Consider the following 23,228-nt stretch of genomic DNA (forward strand, 5'->3'; position numbering starts at 1 on the left):
TTTGACAAGGTGCCCCATGATATTCTTGCAAAGAAGCTGGTTAAATGTGGTCTTGACTATGCTACCACTCAGTGGATTTGTAACTGGCTGACTGACCGAACCCAAAGGGTGCTCATCAATGGTTCCTCTTCATCCTGGAGAAGAGTGACTAGTGGGGTGCCACAGGGTTCTGTCTTGGGCCCGGTCTTATTCAACATCTTTATCAACGACTTGGATGATGGACTCAAGGGCATCCTGATCAAATTTGCAGATGACACCAAACGGGAGGGGTGACTAACACCCCAGAGGACAGGATCACACTTCAAAACGACCTTGACAGATTAGAGAACTGGGCCAAAACAAACAAGATGAACTTTAGCAGGGAGAAATGTATTGCACTTGGGCAAAAAAAATGAGAGCCACAAATACAAGATGGGTGACACCTGGCTTGAGAGAAGTAAATGTGAAAAGGATCTAGGAATCTTGGTTGACCACAAACTTGACATGAGCCAACAGTGTGACGTGGCAGCTAAAAAAGCCAATGCAATTCTGGGCTGCATCAATAGGAGTATAGCATCTAGATCAAGGGAAGTAATAGTGCCACTGTATTCTGCTCTGGTCAGACCTCACCTGGAGTACTGTGTCCAGTTCTGGGCACCACAGTTCAAGAAGGACACTGACAAACTGGAACGTGTCCAGAGGAGGGCAACCAAAATGGTCAAAGGCCTGGAAACGATGTCTTATGAGGAACGGCTAAGGGAGCTGGGCATGTTTAGCCTGGAGAAGAGGAGGTTAAGGGGTGATATGATAGCCATGTTCAAATATATAAAAGGATGTCATATAGAGGAGGGAGAAAGGTTGTTTTCTGCTGCTCCAGAGAAGCGGACACGGAGCAATGGATTCAAGCTACAAGAAAGAAGATTCCACCTAAACATTAGGAAGAACTTCCTGACAGTAAGAGCTGTTTGACAGTGGAATTTGCTGCCAAGGAGTGTGGTGGAGTCTCCTTCTTTGGAGGTCTTTAAGCAGAGGCTTGACAACCATATGTCAGGAGTGCTCTGATGGTGTTTCCTCCTTGGCAGGGGATTGGACTCGATGGCCCTTGTGGTCTATTCCAACTCTATGATTCTATGAAGTCATATTCAGCCAGAGCAGACCCATTGAAATCAAAATATATAAGCCTGTTTATTTAAATGGGGATATTTAGAGTATGACTAAAGTTGGATAGTAAGGGACGCGGGTGGCGCTGTGGGTTAAACCACAGAGCCTAGGACTTGCCGATCAGAAGGTCAGTGGTTCGAATCCCCGTGACGGGGTGAGCTCCCATTGCTCGGTCCCTGCTCTTGCTAACCTAGCAGTTTGAAAGCACATCAAAGTGCAAGTAGATAAATAGGTACCTCTCCGGTGGGAAGGTAAATGGCGTTTCTGTGCGCTGCTCTGGTTCGCCAGAAGTGGCTTAGTCATGCTGGCCACATGACCCGTAAGCTGTCTGCGGACAAACACCGGCTCCCTTGGCCTATAGAGCGAGATGAGCGCCGCAACCCCAGAGTCGGTCACGACCGGACCTAATGGTCAGGGGTCCCTTTACCTTTACTAAAGTTGGATATCACCTTGTGGATATATAATTTATGTTAAAGGTTTTTATAAACTGCCCAACTTATAAAATATTAAGGCAATGTAGAGAAAACAAATAATAAATCTAAAATACACACCAGAGTAAAACTGTTAAAATAACAGCACAACACTAGAAAATAATCAGAGCACAGTAATTAAAAAATTCATTTAGCATGCATGTGAAAGAGCAGATTGTATGAGCATGCCTTATCTTAGCTGGTGATGGATTCCACATGAGAGGAGACTTATCTATCATATATATATATATATACACATACATACACACAAACAATGTTATGTTTTTAAAATTATAAACCAGAGGCTTAAACTCAGCCCCCTTTAAGTGTCCATCTTCTCTCTGACAAGAGAAGACAGGAGGTACAGTGAACACTAGAATCCAGGGAGAAGACACGATGATCTGAAGGGAAACAGGGTGGTATTAAACATTCCCCAGTAAAACCTATATTTATGCTGTCATTAGTTTTGCACCAAGCTAGAGCACATCTATGACTGTCGAAAAACTGAGAGCTAATATTAAAACATACATGCATAATTTCTACTGTCAGAGATGCTAAATCAAGGAATCAAGCCATGTAAATTGTTCTTGCCAAAATAAGCCATTCCTCATTTTTGGCATTGATCATGATGAAGTAAGGGATAGATCAATTAGACATCTTTGTTGATATCTCAATAGTAGTGTCTGACTCACGAACCCCCACATGTATTTTTATTATTTATTTATTTTTGTATATTTGGGGATCTAGATAATGAACAGCAATGATATATTTTTTCCTTAATTCAGTGATCCAAGACCTTAAGTTGGGTGGTGATAGTGCCATGCTAATTCCCACTGGTCCAAACAGCACAGTGGAGGAATTAGCATGGTGTGCACAAGGGAATAATGTACACATCATCCACTCCACATATGCCATCCAAATATTTTAACTAACATGTTCAGTACTTGTATGTTTTGCTCTACTGGATAAAGAGCAGTTTGGGGGATTAATTTTATTCAGGAAAACAGTGGGGGGAGGGAAGAGTTATCCCTTCTGCATGCACTGAGGCAGGCTTCCTTAAACTTGGCCCTCCAGATGTTTTGAGCCTACAACTCCCATGATCCCTAGCTAGCAGGACCAGTGGTCAGGGTTGATGGGAATTGTAGTCTCAAAACATCTGGAGGGCCGAGTTTAAGGAAGCTTGCACTGAGGTCTCCTGATTGGGGCACCGAAGGGTGTTTAAGCTATTTTTAAAACCTGTAAGATATACGATAATGGATTTCTCATCATCTTATCTACTTTCTAGGTGAAAACCGTGCCTCACAAAAATCAGAATTAAAATCAAATGTCAGCAGTATAGAACACTCTGGATGAAGCTTTACTTAGCAACACTTCCTTAATTCTGAGATTTTGCCATTTTGCAGAGGTAAAAATATCTAAAATTAGTAGCAGCTCACTTTCACTATTTGAAACTAGCAGTGAATATTTCACAAACCGTGGTGACAACATGTTTTATTTGCAGGAAAACGTATTTTTACAATAAATATATGTGTAAGCATTAAAATGTTGGGAGTGCAAGATGCATTGCATTTTGGTATCAAAAAGGGTTCTACTGCAATATTTAAAAAACTGTTTTAACTGGTTAGTCTACCAGGGTATAAATTGCTGCTTCAATTGTTCACCTTAACGAATAATTAAAAAAAACTTTTAAAAACCTTACGGCTCCAATCTAAGACAAGAGGCCTCATGAACCTCCATTTACTACTGTCTTATTAAGGAACTTAAGAAGATGTGTATGGCTTCTACTTCTACATCAAACATATACATTTTTAAAATGCAGTTAAGCTGGATCTAATCAGCAGATAAAAGTAAAATGTAGTAATCCAGACCAGCCACTGTACTGTTTTAATTAAGAAGGATCTTCATTTGAGTCAGCAGTGTGATGCAGCAACAACAACAAAAGCTAAGGCTATTCTAGAGTTGTTTGACAATGAAACTGACTCCCTCGGAAGGTGGTGGACTCTCCTTCCTTAGAGGTTTTTAAGCAAAGGAATGATGGTCATCTATCATGGATGCTTGAGTTGAGATTCCTGCATTGCAGGGGATTAGACTAGATCAGTGTTCCCCAACCTTGGGCCTCCAGCTGATTTTGGACTACAATTCCCATCATCCTTGACCACTGGTCTTGCTAGCGAGGGATGATGGGAGTTGTAGTCCAAAAACAGCTGGAGGCCCAAGGTTGGGGAACACTGGACTAGATGACTTCCAAGACTATAATTCTAAGTTTTAAATACAAGAGGGACAGGAAAATACAATTGCTCCAAAGCATCTCTATATATTTATAGAAACAAAGGTATATAATCCCTTCTGAGGAAAGATCAGGTAAGATAGGGAACTTTTTCCAGTCCTTCTCCCCCCCCCCCCCCCGCCAAAGAAAATAAGAAGACCTACTGTGACGGAAAATTTTGTTTTGCTGGGCAGGTTGGGTCACCAAGTGTTTTCTTTTTCTTTTTCCTTGCTAGCAAACGGTTAATGAATGGCAGCTTCTGATTGGCCAGGGTTCCAGGAGAGGGAGTTTAAGAGACAGTTGAGTAGGTTGGGAGATAGGTTGGGAGATAGGGAGTGAGAGGGGAGAGAGGGAGAGAGGGAGAGAGGGAGAGAGGAGAGAGAGAGAGAGAGAGAGAGAGAGAGAGAGAGAGAGAGAGAGTTGGTTCTGGGTAGAAACATCCGCTCTGGGGAATATATCAAAAGCTAGAGAAATAAGTCTCTGAGCTTAGTGTGAAGGACAATGTGTGGTGCCCTGTATGAGTAATTAGGCCAGGAATTAACTGGGAGGCTGAGCCAGGAGGAGTAGAAGCTGGAAAGATACAGTCTACTTAGGTCTCATTCCAGTCAGGAAGGGAGAGATTCTTCTACAAAAAGAGAAGACTCCCAAACCAGTTAAGAGGGGTGTGGAGCTCCCTTGGGTCTGTTACTTGGAGTACCTCAGGAGTAGGGTCATCTAAGGGGTGTGCAACTGACAGGAAGTACCACCTTGTTTAAGAACCAAAGTATAAAGCAGCAACAGCTGTGCAACAACTGAGAAAGAAGTGAAGTGAAATTACTGGAAATAAGCTGAGCATTTATCCTTTAGTCTAAAAACCTGTAAGATCTACCTGAAGTGAAGTAACTGAACATAAGCACCTGAAGTTTAAAAGAAGCTATGTTTTATTAGAAGTCCATAACATCAGCTAGATTTAGTATAAATACTATTAGGTGAACGGTTACCTGAAATAACATTATAATCTGAAGTATCCTTTGTTTTACCCACTTTGTGTCATAAACTTCCTTTGTTTAATAAAAACTTTCTTATTTGATCAAATCCTGCCTGAGACTCCAAATAATTAAGTTTTCCCTCACCCAAGACCCCCACTAGATAATCTGGGGCAATTTGTAGAAATTTGTGTAATTGGTGTACTGTGAGGTGGTCGCACTATATTTAAGTGAGGGCTGGCCCAACAGCGCCAGGGGGGAAAGTGCCTTTGCGCCGTCGCACTTACATTATGGTCTAATTCAATAAAAACAAAGAAAGAAAGAAAGAAAGAAAGAAAGAAAGAAAGAAAGAAAGAAAGAAAGAAAGGACAAAATTTGGCTTCCGCATTGCAGAAGGCCTCAAATGCCTTGTAAATCCCTTTTTGAGAGCTCCCGCATTGCAGAAGCTGGATCTCATGCATTATCTCTGCATACTTGCAGCTTATGAAGAACTTCTAATGGGCACATGTCCAAAGGCGTTTAAGTGCACAAAATTTATAACTATTAAAGCCCCTCCCATCATGCACTACTTAGGACATTTTCGTCCACAGTTGTGCATTTTGAACAAAGAAACCGGAAAACTGCCTAAACAGTGATTTCAAACCACTCTATTTCATAGTTCCCCTTCTATTCTTTTAATGACCAAGTATTGCACTTCTACCTCCCCACAGACAAAGTCACAAAACTTACCGTGTAATTACGTGCAAGAACAGCACCAGTACCATCTTCCAAATAGTGTGTTTCTGTGAAGTTGCCAGCAAAAAGGTCACTGGAAGAGAAAGAGGATATCTTAAAACATAATTTCAAGGCCAAATCTTTTTTACTTAATTACTTTTTAAAACAAAATTAAAGTGGAAGAGTTGAAAGCTCAATAATGGAATAAAATAGTTATAATACTGAACAAAGTCTGTGCACATTGTTATAAGGGGATTTACTACAAGGTTTTATAAATTAGCCTCTCTGATTGTAAAATCATTGAGTGGCTATTATGAGGTGATTATTTATGAATTCAGATTTATTTAATATGTAACACTTAACCTACCCTGTATACTTTATTGATGTATCCCCACTTAAATATTTCAGATGAACTGCTTTTTTCTATTAGAAAATGGTTCGAGATTTTTATGCATCATGTCAAATTAACAAGGCAAAAATGTAGACTTTAAGCTGCCTCAAAGGCAAATTCCACTCTATCTCAAATTTACAGATATTGTGAGTGAGGCTGGTGTAACTTCTTAGGTGTATATGCAAATGTCCTAATACTAGCTAAAGTAAGGGTTGGTGTCTTATTCTGGATGTAAGCTCTGGAAAGGGAAAGAGTGTCTGTAACACTGGCATTGGTCAGAAGGTGTAGTCAAGACAATTCATTTCTCTTTCTAAGAGGTTTCGTCTAATCCAAGGAATTACATGGTGCTAAGAAAGTCAGTACTACAGTGGTCTGCATTGCAATTACCCCATGCTGGGGATCAAGGTGCCCATGTCTGAACAGAATTCTGAACAAGCAATTTTGCTATTTAAGGCAATTTAAGGGAACAGATGTCACTGCGACTTAATTGCTGAAAATTTAGCATGCAATGTAAAGTTTTTAAAATCTAATTATGCCAGTCTGAGTTCTGGAACAGAAGACAGTTCCTTAGAATTTCTACAGCTTCCAAAAAATGACACTATTCCTATAATGATCAGTCTTGTTTCAGAGCTTGATTCTTGTAGCACCTACTGAGTTACATGATTGACTGAGCTCATGATTAGCGGCTACTACTTCAAAATAAGGGGAGCAACCTAGTTCTCTCAAAACTTGGGGAAATTTTATACTTATAGGTTCTCCACTGCACTAACCATGAGAAATAACCCAAGGACACTCCATTGTTATACATTCCAATTAAAACTAATACCGCCACTGAACATGGTCGCTACAATTTTCTGCCAGAAGCAATATTCCTGAAGGTGGAACTTTGTCTTTTTCTATATGTATATTATACCCTTATAAAGAAATGTGCTTCTTAGCCAAAGGGCCGTTTCTTCTTGAAGTAGTGGCAAAAAATAGAGAGAGGGAGTGGTAACTGGATGTCAGTCATTTGGAATGGAAAGTCGCAGAGGATTAAGACAGAAGTATTATTACAACAGCATATCCTATATTTTCTATGCACCACATTTTATAAATGTATTGTATAAAAATGTTGCAAGTAAATAAATGAATGAAATATTTGTGCAGACAGAATGCACATGGGAAAGGGATGGGGTAATGCTTGCTGGCTCCAGAACCTACATAATCATTAATTAAAACTTCAGAACAGAACCTATTGGCATACAAAGTGGAGTAATCACCTGTAAACAACCTGTATCACATGGTTTACGGATCATCAGTATTGTCTCAAGCAAAAGAATATGCTTCAACTTTCAAATAAAATAGCCTTCATTCATTTGCAAATATTTATGCTTGAAAGCTGGGTTAGGGAGTGAAGGGGGGGGCCTTGAATATATTCATAGCCACTATGTGAAAATATATGTGAGAAAGGTTCTCATCATTTTTTCCTGGGAACTTACAACCACCTGAAGAGGAATTTGTGTATGAAAACAGAATAAATGAAAAGTTAATACACTGTGGCAGCGGTGGTGGTGGTGGACCCTGTACTGGTAATACAGGTGGGAACAGAACTCAGTGTGGGGGGGGATTCCTGCACAACTGAGCAGGCTAGGAAGAGCTAGGATGAACATTCAAGAACTACTGTAGAAGGAGGCTTCACAAAACAAACTCCTTTATTGCCAGAATATCAGAAAGTCAGCATGTTTTTCTGCTGGTAGCCAGCAAAGAAGTTCAAACGGGAATTGGTCTTCATAAAAATAATACTAACCCTTTCCTTTTCTGACTCAAGCTCTTAGGAAGATTTAAAGTCAAAACAAGTAAAAACAAACCCCCAAACCCTGAATCCCTCAAATACAATGCCTTGCAGAAACCCTAAACCCAAGCCCAAACTCCTTTGGGTATGCAGAGCTAGTATTTGGACCCTGACCTTTAGAGCACACAGGTCAATGCATACGCCCCTGATGGTATGGTAAGTAGCATCATGTCCTTCAGGGCTTCATGTGGATAAGAGATGTGGAACAGATGTGTGATTAATGACATTAGTCCTCATGAGCTTGAACATTCATTCATTCACTGAATTTATATCTCACCCTTCCTCCCGAAGGAACCCAGTCACTCAAGCAGAAAACTCACTGAAATGTTTCTACAGCTATGCGTGAAAGTCATTTTAGGTGGCAACCAGCCCACTGCACCCTACAGTAGGTGAATGAAACAAAAGGAGAGGATATAGGCTGCTACTGCTGCTGTATTTGCTATTATTAAAATTTACAGGCACCAACATATTATTTCTGACTGTCTGGTAGGGATAGAAACAGGAACCCTTGATCCCGTGAGCAAGTACCTCATGTGGGAAGGCACCAGAGTTTCACTTTAGAGCATCTTCTAGAACAGTAAAGTATTTGAGGCCAGAGGTCATCCTAGGCAGGAAGGGCTTCCTGTTTGAACAGGAACTTTGAGCAACCATGGTCTTCCTGGTACATCTCCATGCATTTTGCTGACTTTGACTCCCCTTTGACATCTGCCCATAGTTCAGGACTAGCACCACCTAAGAAACCTGGCACCAAGTATTTACAGGACGTTACTTATACCTGTTGAAGTCAATCAATATTCTGCCATTGTATAAGACTATATACAGCAACAATGTTGAGCTGTATTCTTTGCAGGAATAAAAGCAGGCACTCTGGTGTTTCATTGACCTAGGTTTCAGAGAGCAGATTGGTTTTAAAAAGCAATGGATAAAAAGATACAGGGGTACCTCGGTTTACAAACTTAATCCGTTTCGGAAGTCCGTTCTTAAACGGAAGCCATTCTTAAACAGAAGCACGCTTTCCCTAATGAGGCCTCAAATCCATTCAGATTCCGTTCTTAGACTGAGGTAAAGTTTGCAAACTGGGACACTACTTCTGGTTTTGCAGAGTTCGTAAACCGAATTGTTCGTAAACAGGGCTGTTCTTAAACTGAGGTACCACTGTACTATAGAGTTGCAAAAATCAAAGGAATATTTTGTGTAAGTAGAAATATTTTGTTTTGTTTACTTAAACAGAACTTGAGATTCTACAGCAAGAATCCTCCTTTCCCCCTTCCTCCTCTAAATGTGATGTACTGTATTTTACTCTTCGGTCTTGTTCTATGTTTTTTGATAGCGCTCTGACAGCTAAATGAAAAGGTGAGTCCTGAACACCATAGCCTCCAGGGTAGACACTTCTCTTTTTTTGGTAGAAGCAGCAGTTATCTCCTCTTTTGAAAATGACTTTAAAAGCTGCCCAGTGGAATAAACACTTAGTGCTGGTACAAGGAGATTTACAAGTCATGTGTGGGCACTTCTCTGAAGGGTTATCAACAGTAAGTACAACAAGCCCTCAAGTTCAGCAAGAAGGAAAGGTGTGTGCAGAGGTCGCATCATGCATGGCACTCATGCTTAACGATCAAACACCACATTTGACACATGTATCCATTAGATAATTTGTCTCCCTTTGGAAAGAGATGTAATTTACAGAATTGATTTACATTTTTTTCCTGCACCCCTCTGGTAAAGGAAAGGCGATAAATAAAGGAAAGTAAACCAATTTAGATGGTAATCTTATTAACATAATTGAATGAATGCAACTAAGAAAAGACATGGGTTAAAACAACATTAATTCATCATACTTCGGGATCTACCATATGTTTTGTCACCACACTTAGGAAAAACAGCACATCTCTTTGTACAGCTTGCTATGGGTTCCTACCAGAAGATAAGTGATAACTTTGAATGCTGGGAAAAGGTTTTCTCAGCTGTAGCCTCCCTGTTATTGAATAAATCCCTTAATTAATCCTCTGAAGCCCAAATTTTGTCAGGCTTTCAAGGATGTACTCTAGTTTAGGACTAAACTAGATTATACAGTAAACATGTGGTTTAATTTACCATATCTAGTGCTTTTCCTTTTAAACTTCTTTGCCTGTTTTCCATTCTTTCCATACCTCTCCAAAATTTCCCTGTGTTCCATCTTTAACAAATTCTTCTCTGGGATAAGCTTAAAAATAATTTCCATAAGAGAATTCCACCATAAGCACTATATGAAATGAAACTCTCTCTGTATTTATGATACTTGTAGATAGAAAACTGAACACAGGAAAGATTTATTGGAAAAGGGCTAATAGGTCTGGGTTACTCCTACTAGTCCAAAGAAATCAGACTCTCTCACACACATGCGCTTCCAAGAGAACAAATGATACTGACTGTGAATATCAGTTCTATAGATTTAGTGGAAGGTATATTCAGCAATGGCTGCTTCTTTTATAAGGCATGTGCAGGTATGCACATTTTGAAGGATGGTTGTGTTTCCATTTGTGTATGGAAAGTGGAAATTTGGTGGATTCATGTTTAAACGTGACCTGAACTGATTTTCTTCCCCAACCCTAGCCAACTCTACCTCTCCACTCTTTCTTCGTGGAGGCAAAATGTACCCCATGGTAACCTATGACCAGGGCTGATATGAAATTCTATCTGACCTAATGGAATCCTTTCCAGGCAAGCTGTCCAAATTCACACCCACACCGGGGCCTCTATCAGAAAAAGGACACCAGGTGTATCTCACCTGGTCGACCTCATGCCACTTAGAGATGACTGTCATTAAGCAGTATCTTTACCCCAAGAGTCCTCCCAGCTGCTACACCAAGACTCCCAATGAGACTTTTAAAAAATGTTAATCTACGTTAAGTTCATCCCTTCTTCCACCCCCAAACCAACTAGCTGCATTGCATAGAGCACATGCAACTGCTGTTATGTGCTCCATATGTGGCACTACCTGCAGCTAATGCAAAATGCAGTTGTTAGGGTGCTTCGTGGGACACACGCCCTGTAGAACACTGTCCCATCAGATGTCAAGGAAATAAACAACTACAGTGATACCTCGGGTTACATATGCTTCAAGGTTACATACTCTTCAGGTTACAGACTCCGCTAACCCAGAAATATTACCTCGGGTTAAGAACTTTGCTTCAGGATGAAAACAGAAATTGTGCTCTGGCGGCGCAGCGGCAGGCCCCATTAGCTAAAGTGGTGCTTCAGGTTAAGAACAGTTTCAGCTTAAGAACAGACCGCCGGAACGAATTAAGTACTTAACCTGAGGTACCACTGTACCTGACTTTTAGAAGACATCTGAAGGCAGCCCTGCTTGGCAAAGTTTTTAATGACTGATGTTTTAATGTATTTTTAATATTTTGTTGGAAGCCGCCCAGAGTGGCTGGGGAAACCCAGTCAGATGGGTGGGGTATAAATAATAAATTATTATTCTTGTTATTACTACTACACATATTATACCAGAAATAAAATATCTGCACTGTCTAGTTACCATGACATGTGATGTTCAACATTTTGCTGTTGACATTTAAAGCAGCAAACAACTTGGGACCAGAAGTCAAGATCTTCAGAGGAGATCCTGCTGGTCATTCCATGACCAGTGGCTTGTCACCTGGTGGCAGCAGAGAAGTCAGCCTTTTCAGTGAAAGCACCCACCCTCTGGAATGCCCCTCTCAAATCTGTGCGGCAGAGACAGTAATGACCTTTAAACACTTCTTACAAAGTTAGATGCTTTGAGAAAAATATAATTTGGTTTGGTTGCTCTTTCTTTTTGTATTTGTCTTCCTGTCTGTTCTTTGACACTGACATTATTTTCTTGCTCTCTACCTAAACTACAAAAAAAAAAGGAAAAGACTCTGGATCTACATAATTTGTACTCATTATTGCTTGGTGAGGCAAGCAAGATAGATAATATTTTCAAAATGTATTGAAACCGCTGTTGATATTATAATCGCCTGCTTATGCTGTAGCATCTCCACTTAGGTCATCTTGACCTTTGTAATGGAGGTGGCTGTTCTTTATTCCGTTCCTAGCCCTCTTGATTATTATATGTATTCACAGGAATAAACAGGTCTATTAGACATGCAGCTGCTTGCAATAGTTGGCTCACTATGAATATCTGTGGATAGTTAGCAACAGCCTTTTCCAACTCTTGTTTCTCATTACAATATGAAGAACGAAGGAAGCATGTTAATGAGTTCCCCATGCACCTGCTTTGAACATCACCCCACTCATACAATTATTGCATCTTCTTTAAACACATTATATTCTTTCCTTCTGTTTAATTATCTAAAGTGATTCAAAATGCTTTTGGACATTTTCCCATTCAGTGTCTGCATTTTATAATATTCCTATCTGTAACCCTCCAGTAGGCTTTCAGTCATTTCTTTCTAGCAGGAGATTCCTCCATTTTTAAAAGCTTTGTGACAGGCAACAAAATAAATATCAACAGGTGTAGATTTCTGCAAGATGAATAGTCAGCACTTGCGAAACAGCAAATGTTTTAATATCTGCCTCACACCCAGCTTTGAAAAACATGAAAACTTCCCCATAAAAAGTGGAACTCTACTTAATAGACACGGAGAAGGGTGTTGACTATCTCAGGCAGCACAAACTATGCATGCCTGCACAATCCTCTCTTCCTAGGATATTGCCCCATTCCACAGAAATAGTCTCTTGTACTTCCAATGTGCAAGAAGAAACAGTCCTTACTACTTTCAAAAGTTTCATCAGGAGCATGTAATTTTCTCTTCAAATCGAGGAAGAAATGAGCTTATAATGACATTCAGTCAGTGACCCAGATTTAACCGCTATCTTGTATAAATCATTTTAATTATTTCTATTAACCAAATGTTCAAGAGCATATAGTGCTTTCCAAGTTAAAAAATGCATTGTCAGACATTCTTGGTTCTATGTCTGCTTGAACAGGTCTATCCACATTGGTCAAGCTCAGTATGTATTTCATCCAGCTGACTTTATTTAATTAAAAGTATGCTTTGCTTTGATCATTCCAGATTTTCTGCCTAATAGTGAAAACTGCTGCTCACACTGTACAGAGTTTCAGAAAGTCGTAAATCTCTGTGAGCTGAAAAATACAATTATATATTATAGATATATATGAGAAGGTATGTACATGCCTTTCTCTGTGCTTCTATGTGCTTAACACATCAGAAGGGAAAAACTTATTTTCCCTTCTGATGTGTTTAAACATAAAATACATATATAAAAAAAACAGAACTGTAGAGTTGAAAGGGATCCCAAGGATATTTTAAAATGTTCTCACCATTCCTACCACCATTTCCTCATGTGACATGTCGACTTTCAACTCTTTCCTGCAGTAAGCAACTTTCTTCATATGGAACAACAAATCTCCACATGAGGAGAGTGACTGGGCCAAGCAGTATTGACACACCAACTTACCATGCCTCCAGTGGCCATACATTTAGCCTCAGAGAGGTGTCTGCCTTCCTTTTGTGGCTGGAACTCTACAGTGAGTCATCCCCCACCTAATGCAAGAATCAGGTCAGCAGCTGGCTACCTTATCAACTGGAGCAGCAGCAGCTGAAAGTGACCTCATAATCAGCTTCTGTTAATTTGCCTTGCAGAAGATGAGGACCTAATTCTACCATGTGTCTCATGTTTTCTTCCCCTTCTCCCCCCCCCTTTAAAGTTCTTTATTGGTTTTGGTTTATTCAATTTAACGTCCTCCTGATAATGTATCTGTGTCTAAAATCAACATAGTATGTTTGTTAGGCTCAGTGTCAAAACATTTTAAAGAGAAATTTGTCTTCATATTCTGCCTACAGAAGCAAATAAAGGTAACTTTATATTGTCAACATAGACCCATAAATATATTTCTCTCCTCCCCATCATATATATTTAATCCATTTGTCAATGTCCAGAAGACTTAGGGATCTTGAGCTATTAAAGAAATCTCTGAATTCTGCCCATCCCTTAATTAAGCAAAAGTCTGTCAGTCAAGTAGTGCCTTTGCATGTTACAGCAGAAATTCAGTTAAAATAGGCATTTGCCAGTACTTCTTAAGATTTTAGGACAATGCTGACTGTGACTATGCTGCAAAGAGGTAAAAATAACATACTATTTCATATTCCTGTTGCAGCAGCATTAAGACCAACATTTAATGTAAATGACATCATAAATTAACCAAGTACAGTGGTACCTCGGGTTAAGTACTTAATTCGTTCCAGAGGTCTGTACTTAACCTGAAACAGTCCTTAACCTGAAGCACCACTTTAGCTAATGGGGCCTTCCCCTGCCGCCACACCGCCGGAGCACAATTTCTGTTCTCATTCTGAAGCAAAGTTCTTAACTTTGAAGCACTGTTTCTGGGTTAGTGGAGTCTGTAACCTGAAGCGTATGTAACCTGAAGCGTATGTAACCCGAGGTACCACTGTATGAAAAAGAGTTAATTTCTTCACAATTTTGGGCATGTTCCAACTTTTCATGATGCATGCTGATACATCAATAAATGATTAAACTAAGATTGAAGACACTTGGTAATTCTTAGATTGTACCAGTAAATGAAAGAAATTGTGGTAATAAGGCTTTCTTTTGATATGTGCCTTTTATTAGTAAATGATGGGAAATGGGTTGGATCTGACATTTAAAAGCACTTGGCATTGAGATGCGCTGATGTCTTAAATGTATTTATCATAGGGAGGTTTTTGGCATTTATACTTGGGCCTTGAATATTATTTCTTTACACACAAAAAGGAAAAGAAAAGAGAAATGAAGATAAAAATTGGAAATTTATCAACAGTTCTGGGTGCCCTTGAGATTTACCAGTAAAATGTCAGAAATGCTTGTGTAACAAGGCTTGTTTTCAGAAGCCAGAAATTGAATCCAGCTACATAAACAGTTTATAACAAAACTGAGGATGCAAACTGGTAATTAATAGAGGCATTTACTTGGCTTGATAAAAACTTAAAAGTTCAGCTCTTCTGTTTGCCGACTTTTTATAGGTGATCAAGGTACAGCATGCCGTAGCACTGAATTCTATGAACTTCAATATAATTTTATGTGAAAAAATGCTGTCATGGGCCACCCCACTCTCTGCTAAACATAGCAAGATTCCAGGGGGTCTTGGCACTTAACCAGGCTTTGTGTTTCCTTTGGGGAAAATGAGGCACAGCGGAGACTGTAGTATCTTTTAAGATGTATGGATTCATTTACACATATATACACCTTAGCCTTGATGGAGGGAGTGCAGAATATTACACCTCAAGTGTCTTTTGTTGCTTCTCCCATAGCTTCAACAAGCTTGGGTCCACAGCAGAAGCGAGTCATGGTCCCTGAATACAGACTCTCCCTGCCAGCTGTCATGGAGGTCTGTCCACTTCCTGCTTCATTCCCCCAGAACCCCTTGCCAAATGCAACTCCCTTTCCACTTACATTATCACCCACTGTAACCCTGGCAACCTCCTCCTCTGTGCCTGGCAGTGTCTTCTGTTTTGTTAATGACTGGGCATTTCAGTCTTTGTTGCTTAATAGCTTATTCCCAGCTAGCTATGTCAAACTGGCATTGTTATCCTAAACTTAATCCAGCAGTGTTTGGCACAGTTTTAACCAAACTTTTAATTAATTCTAACTTTTACCAACTTCAGGAATTATGGGTAACTTGCACACACAGACTCTGGTGCCCCAAACCTGTAACAATACAGTAAACAAAATTCTATCAGCATTTTAGCAGTTACCCTCCAATTTAATCACATATTCAATATGTAGTGAGTGTCCTAACAACTGATCCATTTGTAACTGTGCAGGTGCACTACTATTTTAAATTAATAAATAAAGAGAAAACACTGTATTGAAACAGACGCTGGGTTGCCAAGGAGATACTCATACAATGAAGGGAAAAGGCATCTTTAAATGCTGTTCAGACAGACAAAAACGCAGGAAGATTACACAGTGGGAAAACTGCACATGACACTTCGTTGCTTATAGTTTGTTCCCCCCCAAATTGTGTTTGTTTTACAAAATGCAGCAGCAGAGACTGCAAATTAAAGTGGAAGGTCAGTATTGAAGGAAACGGGCTTCTTACCCTTTCCTTTCTTGTCGTATTTCCTGCTTACAATTGCTTCCTTCCCCGGTTTTTCAGCTTTTGGCCCTGAAAAGAAAAAAGTTCTCATACCACACCACACCCCCACCTTTCAAGACACGTCTGGCAAAAAGCAGCTTGTTTTTCAAGCCTTCATTACTAAAAACAACAACAAAAAGCCAGGGAAAAACTCCACGTAAGTAAACAACATATGCAGGGAAGATAATAGAAAGGGAATTCTGAAGATAATAGACAGTGGTTCACTTTGTTGCCTCAACTAATAATTGGGGCTAAGAAGTTCTCCTCACGCCGCAAATATCTGATTACAGTGGTACCTCGGGTTAAGTACTTAATTCATTCTGGAGGTCCGTAGTTAACCTGAAACTGTTCTTAACCTGAAGCACCACTTTAGCTAATGGGGCCTCCCGCTGCCGCTGTGCCGCCAGAGCACGATTTCTGTTCTCATCCTGAAGCAAAGTTCTTAACACAAGGCACTATTTCTGGGTTAGTGGAGTCTGTAACCTGAAGCGTTTGTAACCTGAAGCATATGTAACCCGAGGGTACCACTGTATTTGTGAGCTACATTAACTAATTTAGCTACAGGTAGTGAGAAGCTAGGGTGATTTTGAAAGGATGCCCCAGCATGGGGGTGGGGGACCCAACTGCTTCCATTCCCCCTTGAAAAGACAGTATCCTAATATTTTGCAGTGGATAGTGTAGATAAGGCCCAAATATTCCCTCCAACATCTTTGAGAAACTGTAATACAAAACACTAAATAATAGACACTTGAAATATTGTGATTGTGATTTCTCTCTATTCCTTACCAGTCTGTCCCCACTTGGTGCCCTCCAGATGTTTTGGTCTATATCTCCCATCAGCCCCTTCCAGCATAGCAGTGCTGGGAGTTCCAAATCATCATCATCATCATCATTATTGATTGCATTTGTACACTGCCCTTCATTCTTAGATCTCAGGGTCGTTTGCAGTATGATTAATACAAGATAAAAATACAAAACATTTGGAGGATACCAGGTTGGGAAATGGCACCTTAGTCAGTGAAGGTTATTTGAGGATTCAGCAGCAGAGTGGACAATTAATTTTCCACAGTTTTGAAAGGTTCTACTCTTGTTCTCTCTCCTGCAATTTATGTTGCATATTTAGACTGTGGGGTTTTTCTGGCATGTACCCCCTTGCAAAAAAAACCCTAATCCATTCATCTCCATTTGAGTCATGCTTTGACCAGATTTTCCACCTGGGAACTATCCCTTAAGCTTTGCTAATGGACTTAATGAACCTTGCTAATATGGCTTATAATTAATCAAAGATTGTAAAGAGAGCAGAGTTATCCATGGCTGTGTCACCTCCAGATTGCATTACTGAAAACTGTTATTTGGAAGTGCCTTTGGAACAACTGGGATGAAATGTAAATCACTCTAAATTGCACCTCCTAAGTAGGGCGTTACTGGACACAAGACATGATCACTCAGGTCTAGGTGACCCAGGTCATGACGCAATGTGCATTCTGGGAAAGGGTGTATTGTTCATAAATTTCTATGGTGTCCTTCAATATAAATAGTCTCAGAAGGGTTTACACAATTAGAATAAAACAGATATAATAACTCAATAGTAAAAAAAGGAATAAAAACTGGTAGCAATGAAATCATCACAGTAAAACAACTAAAAATTAAAAAGCTCTTTGTCTGGGACATAGTCACCTGGTGCTGAAAAGATAGCAAAATGACATCAGGCAAGCTTCTCTAAGAAAGAATTCTATAAATTGTGTGCCTCCATTAAGAACGCCATCTTCTCCCCAGTTCCTGCCCACCTTACTTTTCACTGTAAGAACATTAGAAGAAGGCCTCAGATGATCTCAGCAAACAGGCAGGCTGATGTGGTATCAAGAACATAGTTTGTAGCCTTATGCATTGCCCTTAAACTTGCCAACACTTCTGAAAAGTTATACTTCAGAAGCTGTAATCAACAGGAACTGGTTTAAGAATACAGGGTTTTTTTCTTGAGTAAGAAAAGAAAGAAATTTCAAAACTGTAAAATGACATACATCCCACACCTGTTATTTATCTTTCCTTTTGGAAAGTCAACTTTTATTAAGAGGATAGCCAACATGATGCCCTCCAAACGTTTTTGAACTCAAACTCCCACCAACCCCATCCATCTTCAGTTCAATTTGCCCCAATTCTGCATCAGTATACCATTTTTCAAAAAAAGAGTTGTTTTTGAAAGCAAATTTCCCTAATATAGTACATTTTGGGATATGATTTTCACTAATATACACCTTTCTGTGCACATTTCCCCAATATATGGATTTTTGTACATATTTTAGTTAGAGAACTGCATCACAAAATTCTGTGAAGCAGACTTTAAATGACAGCCATGTTTTATTTAGCATACTACTTGACAAGTGCAAATTATGTAGGTTCATATTTTAATGTGCACTGAGCAAATTTCTTCCCCATCCTTCGGAGTATCTTTTAAACACAGATCATTAAAATTGCAACAGATGTGACTCAAGCTGCTAAAATTAATATAAATATCCTAATTGCCCATCCTCTGGCAAATATCCTAAGCATAGCTGCCAAGTGTCCCTTATTTGAAGGGACAGTCCCTTATTCCAGTGCCATGTCCCGCTGCTGTCCCTTATTGATGGATGTCCCTTAAATGATGTCCCTTAAATTTCAAAGGAAGCAGCTCCTCTCCCTCCCTCCCTGCCAGCCAGGGAGGAGGGAGGCTCCAACTGTGTTGCTTGGCTGTGTTGCTCACCCAATAAGAAGTCTAAGATTGACGGGGGGTGAGGGGGTGGAGCTTGCATGCCTTGTGTGTGGCTAGTTAACGCAAGCTGAGGGGGTTTTTGAATGCTGGACACCATTTTGTTGCACATGCTGCTGCAAACTTTGCAGTGCAAAGCCAGGCCAGGGAGCCATCTTAAGTTGAGGCTGCATAGGCCTTGTGGTGCATGTGATTCAGATTCTATTCAGTTGAACCTCTGGTTACAAAGTTGGTTGGACAGTGTTCTCGAAGCTACCAGCATGAGTTTGACCAGACTGCAGGAGGACAGGAAGACTGGAGTGCCTGGAACAGGTGAGGGTGCAGGTCCCTTATTTTCAAGGCTGCTGGTCCCTTATTTTCAAGGCTGCTGGTCCCTTATTTTCAAATCTGTAAGTTGACAGCTATGATCCTAAGACATGTGGAAAATCTGCTCCAGTTCACACTTCTGAGTTGTAGCTGTTGGTAAACTTCACACAGCATATAAAATCTCGCTTTCACATAGAATTTTATAGTTATAAAGGACCATGAGGGTCATCTAGTTCAACCCCCTGCAATGCAAGTATCTTTTTGCTCAACACAGGGCTCAAACCCATGACCCTGAGATTAAAAACATCATGCTTTACTGACCAAGCTATCAGGGCCACTCATGAACAGCCTTTTGTGTGAAATATATGAAAAACTCATGGAAGCAAAACTTTTGACTCTGAAAATTGAATGGGAGGCCTTACTAGGGTCAAGAGTGCTGCTGAATTGCCCCAGGTCATTTCCCTCTCCTAGAAATATAGGACCAACATCTTATTTGTTGGGTGCTATTCTGACCTGGGGGAAAAAATAGTAAGATAGACTATCAGTAACTGCAAGATTTTCACATGTGAACACAGCAGAGCACAATGGAGAGAATATATTTAGTCCTTCAGTCCTCAAAAGCTATCAACACAACCAGGAAGCAGTAGCTAAATGGGGTTTCCTTCTGGCCATAAAGCTGCAAAGGAGTAAAGAGGACCAGCTAAAGACAGATGCGTTCCAAGTACTCTGGCATGCATTCCCTGACTCAGCATCTAACTGAACCAACTTCTTAGCTAGTTAAGTCCTCATGCTCCAATGCTGTCTGAATAATAGTTAAGATCCATGCAAAGCAGCACTCCTATGTCCTTTGGCTACAATGTACACATTCCCATCCTCATCGGCAAACTACCACAAACATTTACTAAAGATCTATTAAAAACACACTTCAGAGGCAAGTGACATGGTGATGGAGGTGGCAAGGGAAGGGATCTAGCTAAAGTCAAAGGCAATGAGAAAAGCCAGCTTTTGAGGGGTAAAGCATCTGATCAAGTGTAGCATGGAGCAGCCTGCTAGTGTGATTCTGAGCAGCTAAACAAATTAGGGCATTCAGTTATAAGTAAGCCATATAAATAAAAGTCATCCTGAATCTGAACAGGGCTTTTCACAGATGTCCAAGATCAAACATGAGTACAGCGGTACCTCAGGTTACAAACACTTCAGGTTACAGACTCTGCTAACCCGGAAGTAGTACCTCGGGTTAAGTACTTTACCTCAGGATGAGAACAGAAATCACGCGGCGCGGCAGCAGCAGGAGGCCGCATTAGCTAAATTGGTACCTCAGGTTAAGAACAGTTTCAGGTTAACAATGGACCTCCAGAACAAATTAAGTTTGTAACCAGAGGTACCACTGTATCATTATTTATAGAATTTTATTCTAACAAGGTGATCTTGCTAAAAGACTTGGACCATTCAAGAAATGTAAAAAATGACTTGGCTTGTTTAAGGTAGAACATGTTGCTTGGTTGGGTCCCATTCATTTAAAGGTGGTGATTAATGGCTGAATTAGTGGTGTTGCCTGAAATAGATATGGTGCTGGGTTCTGGAGGATCAATTAGGCAATTGCAATCTACTGCTTATGGCTGGTGTGGGCTGAAATCAGTGCTGGCTTATACCATAGGGACGTTTCCTGTGTACCTCAATGACACTCTCATTTGTCAGAGTAAAGCCAAATCACACACATATTCTTGGGGCAGGCAAAGAATTCAAACTGAATCAAGCTACTCAGTAGCACAATCGCAGAGCCAAATGATTCCAACTGAATTTTCTATTCCAAAAGGAAATAACTCCCAAAGGCCAATTCTCTGCAAAAATCAGCCCAGATCTACCTCAGTATCTTTTTAAAATTCCAAGTTATTTAGATTGAGCTGAAGCTAAGCAGGGAGCAAAATTATGCACTAGTTGAAGATAAATAAAAATAAAAAACAGTCACCCGGCTGAGTTTCACAGGCATCAGACGAAGTTTTATGTGAGGAACGGTTGGGCAAATATATCACTCTGCTTTGTAAAAATGAGGCAAGTCAAAAGCTTAAAGAATAAGCAATCATGAGTAATCTTTCATTTCTAGAATTGTACTTTGACTGTACCTTTAGATTTTGATAGCATTTTAATTTATGGGTCTTCACTGGAGTGCGCTATGTAAATCAGTGCATTTTTTATCTTTTCAAATAACAATCTGTTTCTGATAAAAAGTGGACATGCTGCAAGGTAGGGAATTGCACTTTTTATGTTCACCATCACTGTTTCAAATTTATAATAGCTTCCTGAATATACAAGAGTGCAGGAGGAAAAAAGGTATAAACTTCACACACCTCAGTCTTTGTTAGATGATCAATGGAAGTGGTCAAAGAGGCACACTTTTCATGAGTGAAATAATTTCATCATGGGTGATATATTTATTTTAAAATGCATAAACAAATCTGTATGCAGCAGTGCTCAAGTTATAGGGAAAATGTAGTGGGGGGGCTTACTCTAGCAGGGACTGACCCTCCTTGTGAGGACAAAGGACCAGTTCGGTTGGTGTGCTCCTGAAGACAGATGGAATCTTATGGATTTCTGGACAGTCTGTGGGATGCTCCTGGTACATGAGCTACAGTTGAGGCCCCCATTTCACTGTGCAGTGTTGAGATGGAGAAGGCCATTGACAGGTTAGCTCCTAAATTCCCTCTCTGACTACAGGGAGTCTTGAAGTCTCCTTGGTTTTCTAAGGTGCTCTGGGTAAGTGAGCCAGTGGATAGCTAGAGCACAGGTGGTGCATCTCCTGCTGTGAATCTGACTGGCTTATAGGAGAATTATTATAGAACACTCTGAAGATAGAAGGAGCTATTTAACTGCAAAGTGTAATTATTATCAGTTAGCAATGCAAAAGGCATCATTAGCATCTAACCATATTACAGAAGTTAATAGAGACCTTTCAACTTTCACAAATTTAGAATAAAGAAATTCCCATTATGAGACATTAGCGCCAGATGGCCAACTAAGGTAATGAGTAAGTGAAAAAGATGAAATTGCATGCTAAATAATTACGTACATGTGTTTGGAATTGTGAATGGTAGACTAAAGTGCAATTGCAGGGTTGTTTTTCCTCTTCATGTTTTTCATGCAATGATTGGTTTTTAAGTTTGCATCACTCTATCACCTTCTTTGACCTTTCTCTCCAAATGGGATTATAGTGTACAGTATTAAAATGTCAGGTGTTCATGCAACAGTAACTTTGCTCAATTCCTTCAAGCTTATGATATTCTATTAAAATAATTAGGAGTCATTACCTTTGAGACAGCATTTGCAGAACACAGTGGTCTCAAAAGGCAAATTGACTGTAATCTTCAAACTGCTCACTAACCCTATTAGAACTAATCTACAGCAACATATAGTCTACATATTAACTTTTTTTTCGCTCATAGTAGCCCTGGCCAAAAAGAAAACAATAGTTGGAACAGCCAGCATCCAGACACAAAGAACTGACAAAATTCACACTGCATTTTCTTCTCCGTGCCTGGTGAGTTCCAAACATCTGTTAAAGGAAATTATAATTTTATACTCACATTCTCCCAAACTCTTTATAGTGCTCTCTTAGTTTGAATCCTTCACTTCCTTCATCCTATCCCCATCTTTACTTTTTCAGGATTGATTGACACATACATACACACATACGTACGTACGTACATACATACTTATACCCTGCCCATCTGACTAGGTTGCCCCAGCCACCCTGGGAGGCATCCAACCGATTTTTTAAAAAAAAACCACAGCAAAACACCAAACATTTAAAACTTCCCAATACAGGGCTGCCTTCAGGCGTCTTTGGAAAGTCGTATAATTGTTTATCTCATGGACATCTGATGGGGTGGCCAATACTGAGAAGGCCCTCTTGCCTGCTTCCCTGTAACTTCTCACAGTGTGGGAACTGCTAGAAGGCCCTCAGAACTAGATTTCAGTATCCAGGCTAAATGATGGGGATGGAGACACTCTTTCATCTATACAGGGTCGAGGCTGTTTAGGACTTTAAAGGTCAGCACCAACTCTTTGAAATGCACTCGGAAATGTATTGGGAACTAATGTAGATCTTTTAGGTGCAGTGTTATATCGTTCTTGTGGCCACTTCCAGTCATCAGTCTGACAGCCGCTTTCTGGCTGTATCCCCTCTGGAAATTCCAAAGGAGGCTGCTCGGGGGGGGGGTGCCTTCTGCAAACTAGCTGGATGAGGAGATTGACCAACCAGCCTCATCTCTCTGGGA

At 40.1% G+C, this 23,228-nt stretch overlaps 1 protein-coding gene across 5 annotated transcripts in view; it reads right to left on the minus strand.

The window, feature by feature from the left end:
• The window catches only part of ADAM12 (ADAM metallopeptidase domain 12), a 190,042-nt gene that overhangs the window by 84,889 nt on the left and 81,925 nt on the right, over positions 1-23,228 (minus strand). For all 5 annotated transcript variants that reach the window (XM_081192860.1, XM_081192862.1, XM_081192861.1 and 2 more), the window contains one exon: positions 5,571-5,649. In XM_081192860.1, the coding sequence (XP_081048986.1) occupies positions 5,571-5,649 (79 nt within the window). The remainder of the gene's footprint in view (positions 1-5,570; positions 5,650-23,228) is intronic.

This window comes from Podarcis bocagei (genome assembly GCF_964188305.1).
Source record: "Podarcis bocagei genome assembly, chromosome: 4".
Taxonomy (NCBI): Eukaryota; Metazoa; Chordata; class Lepidosauria; order Squamata; family Lacertidae; genus Podarcis; species Podarcis bocagei.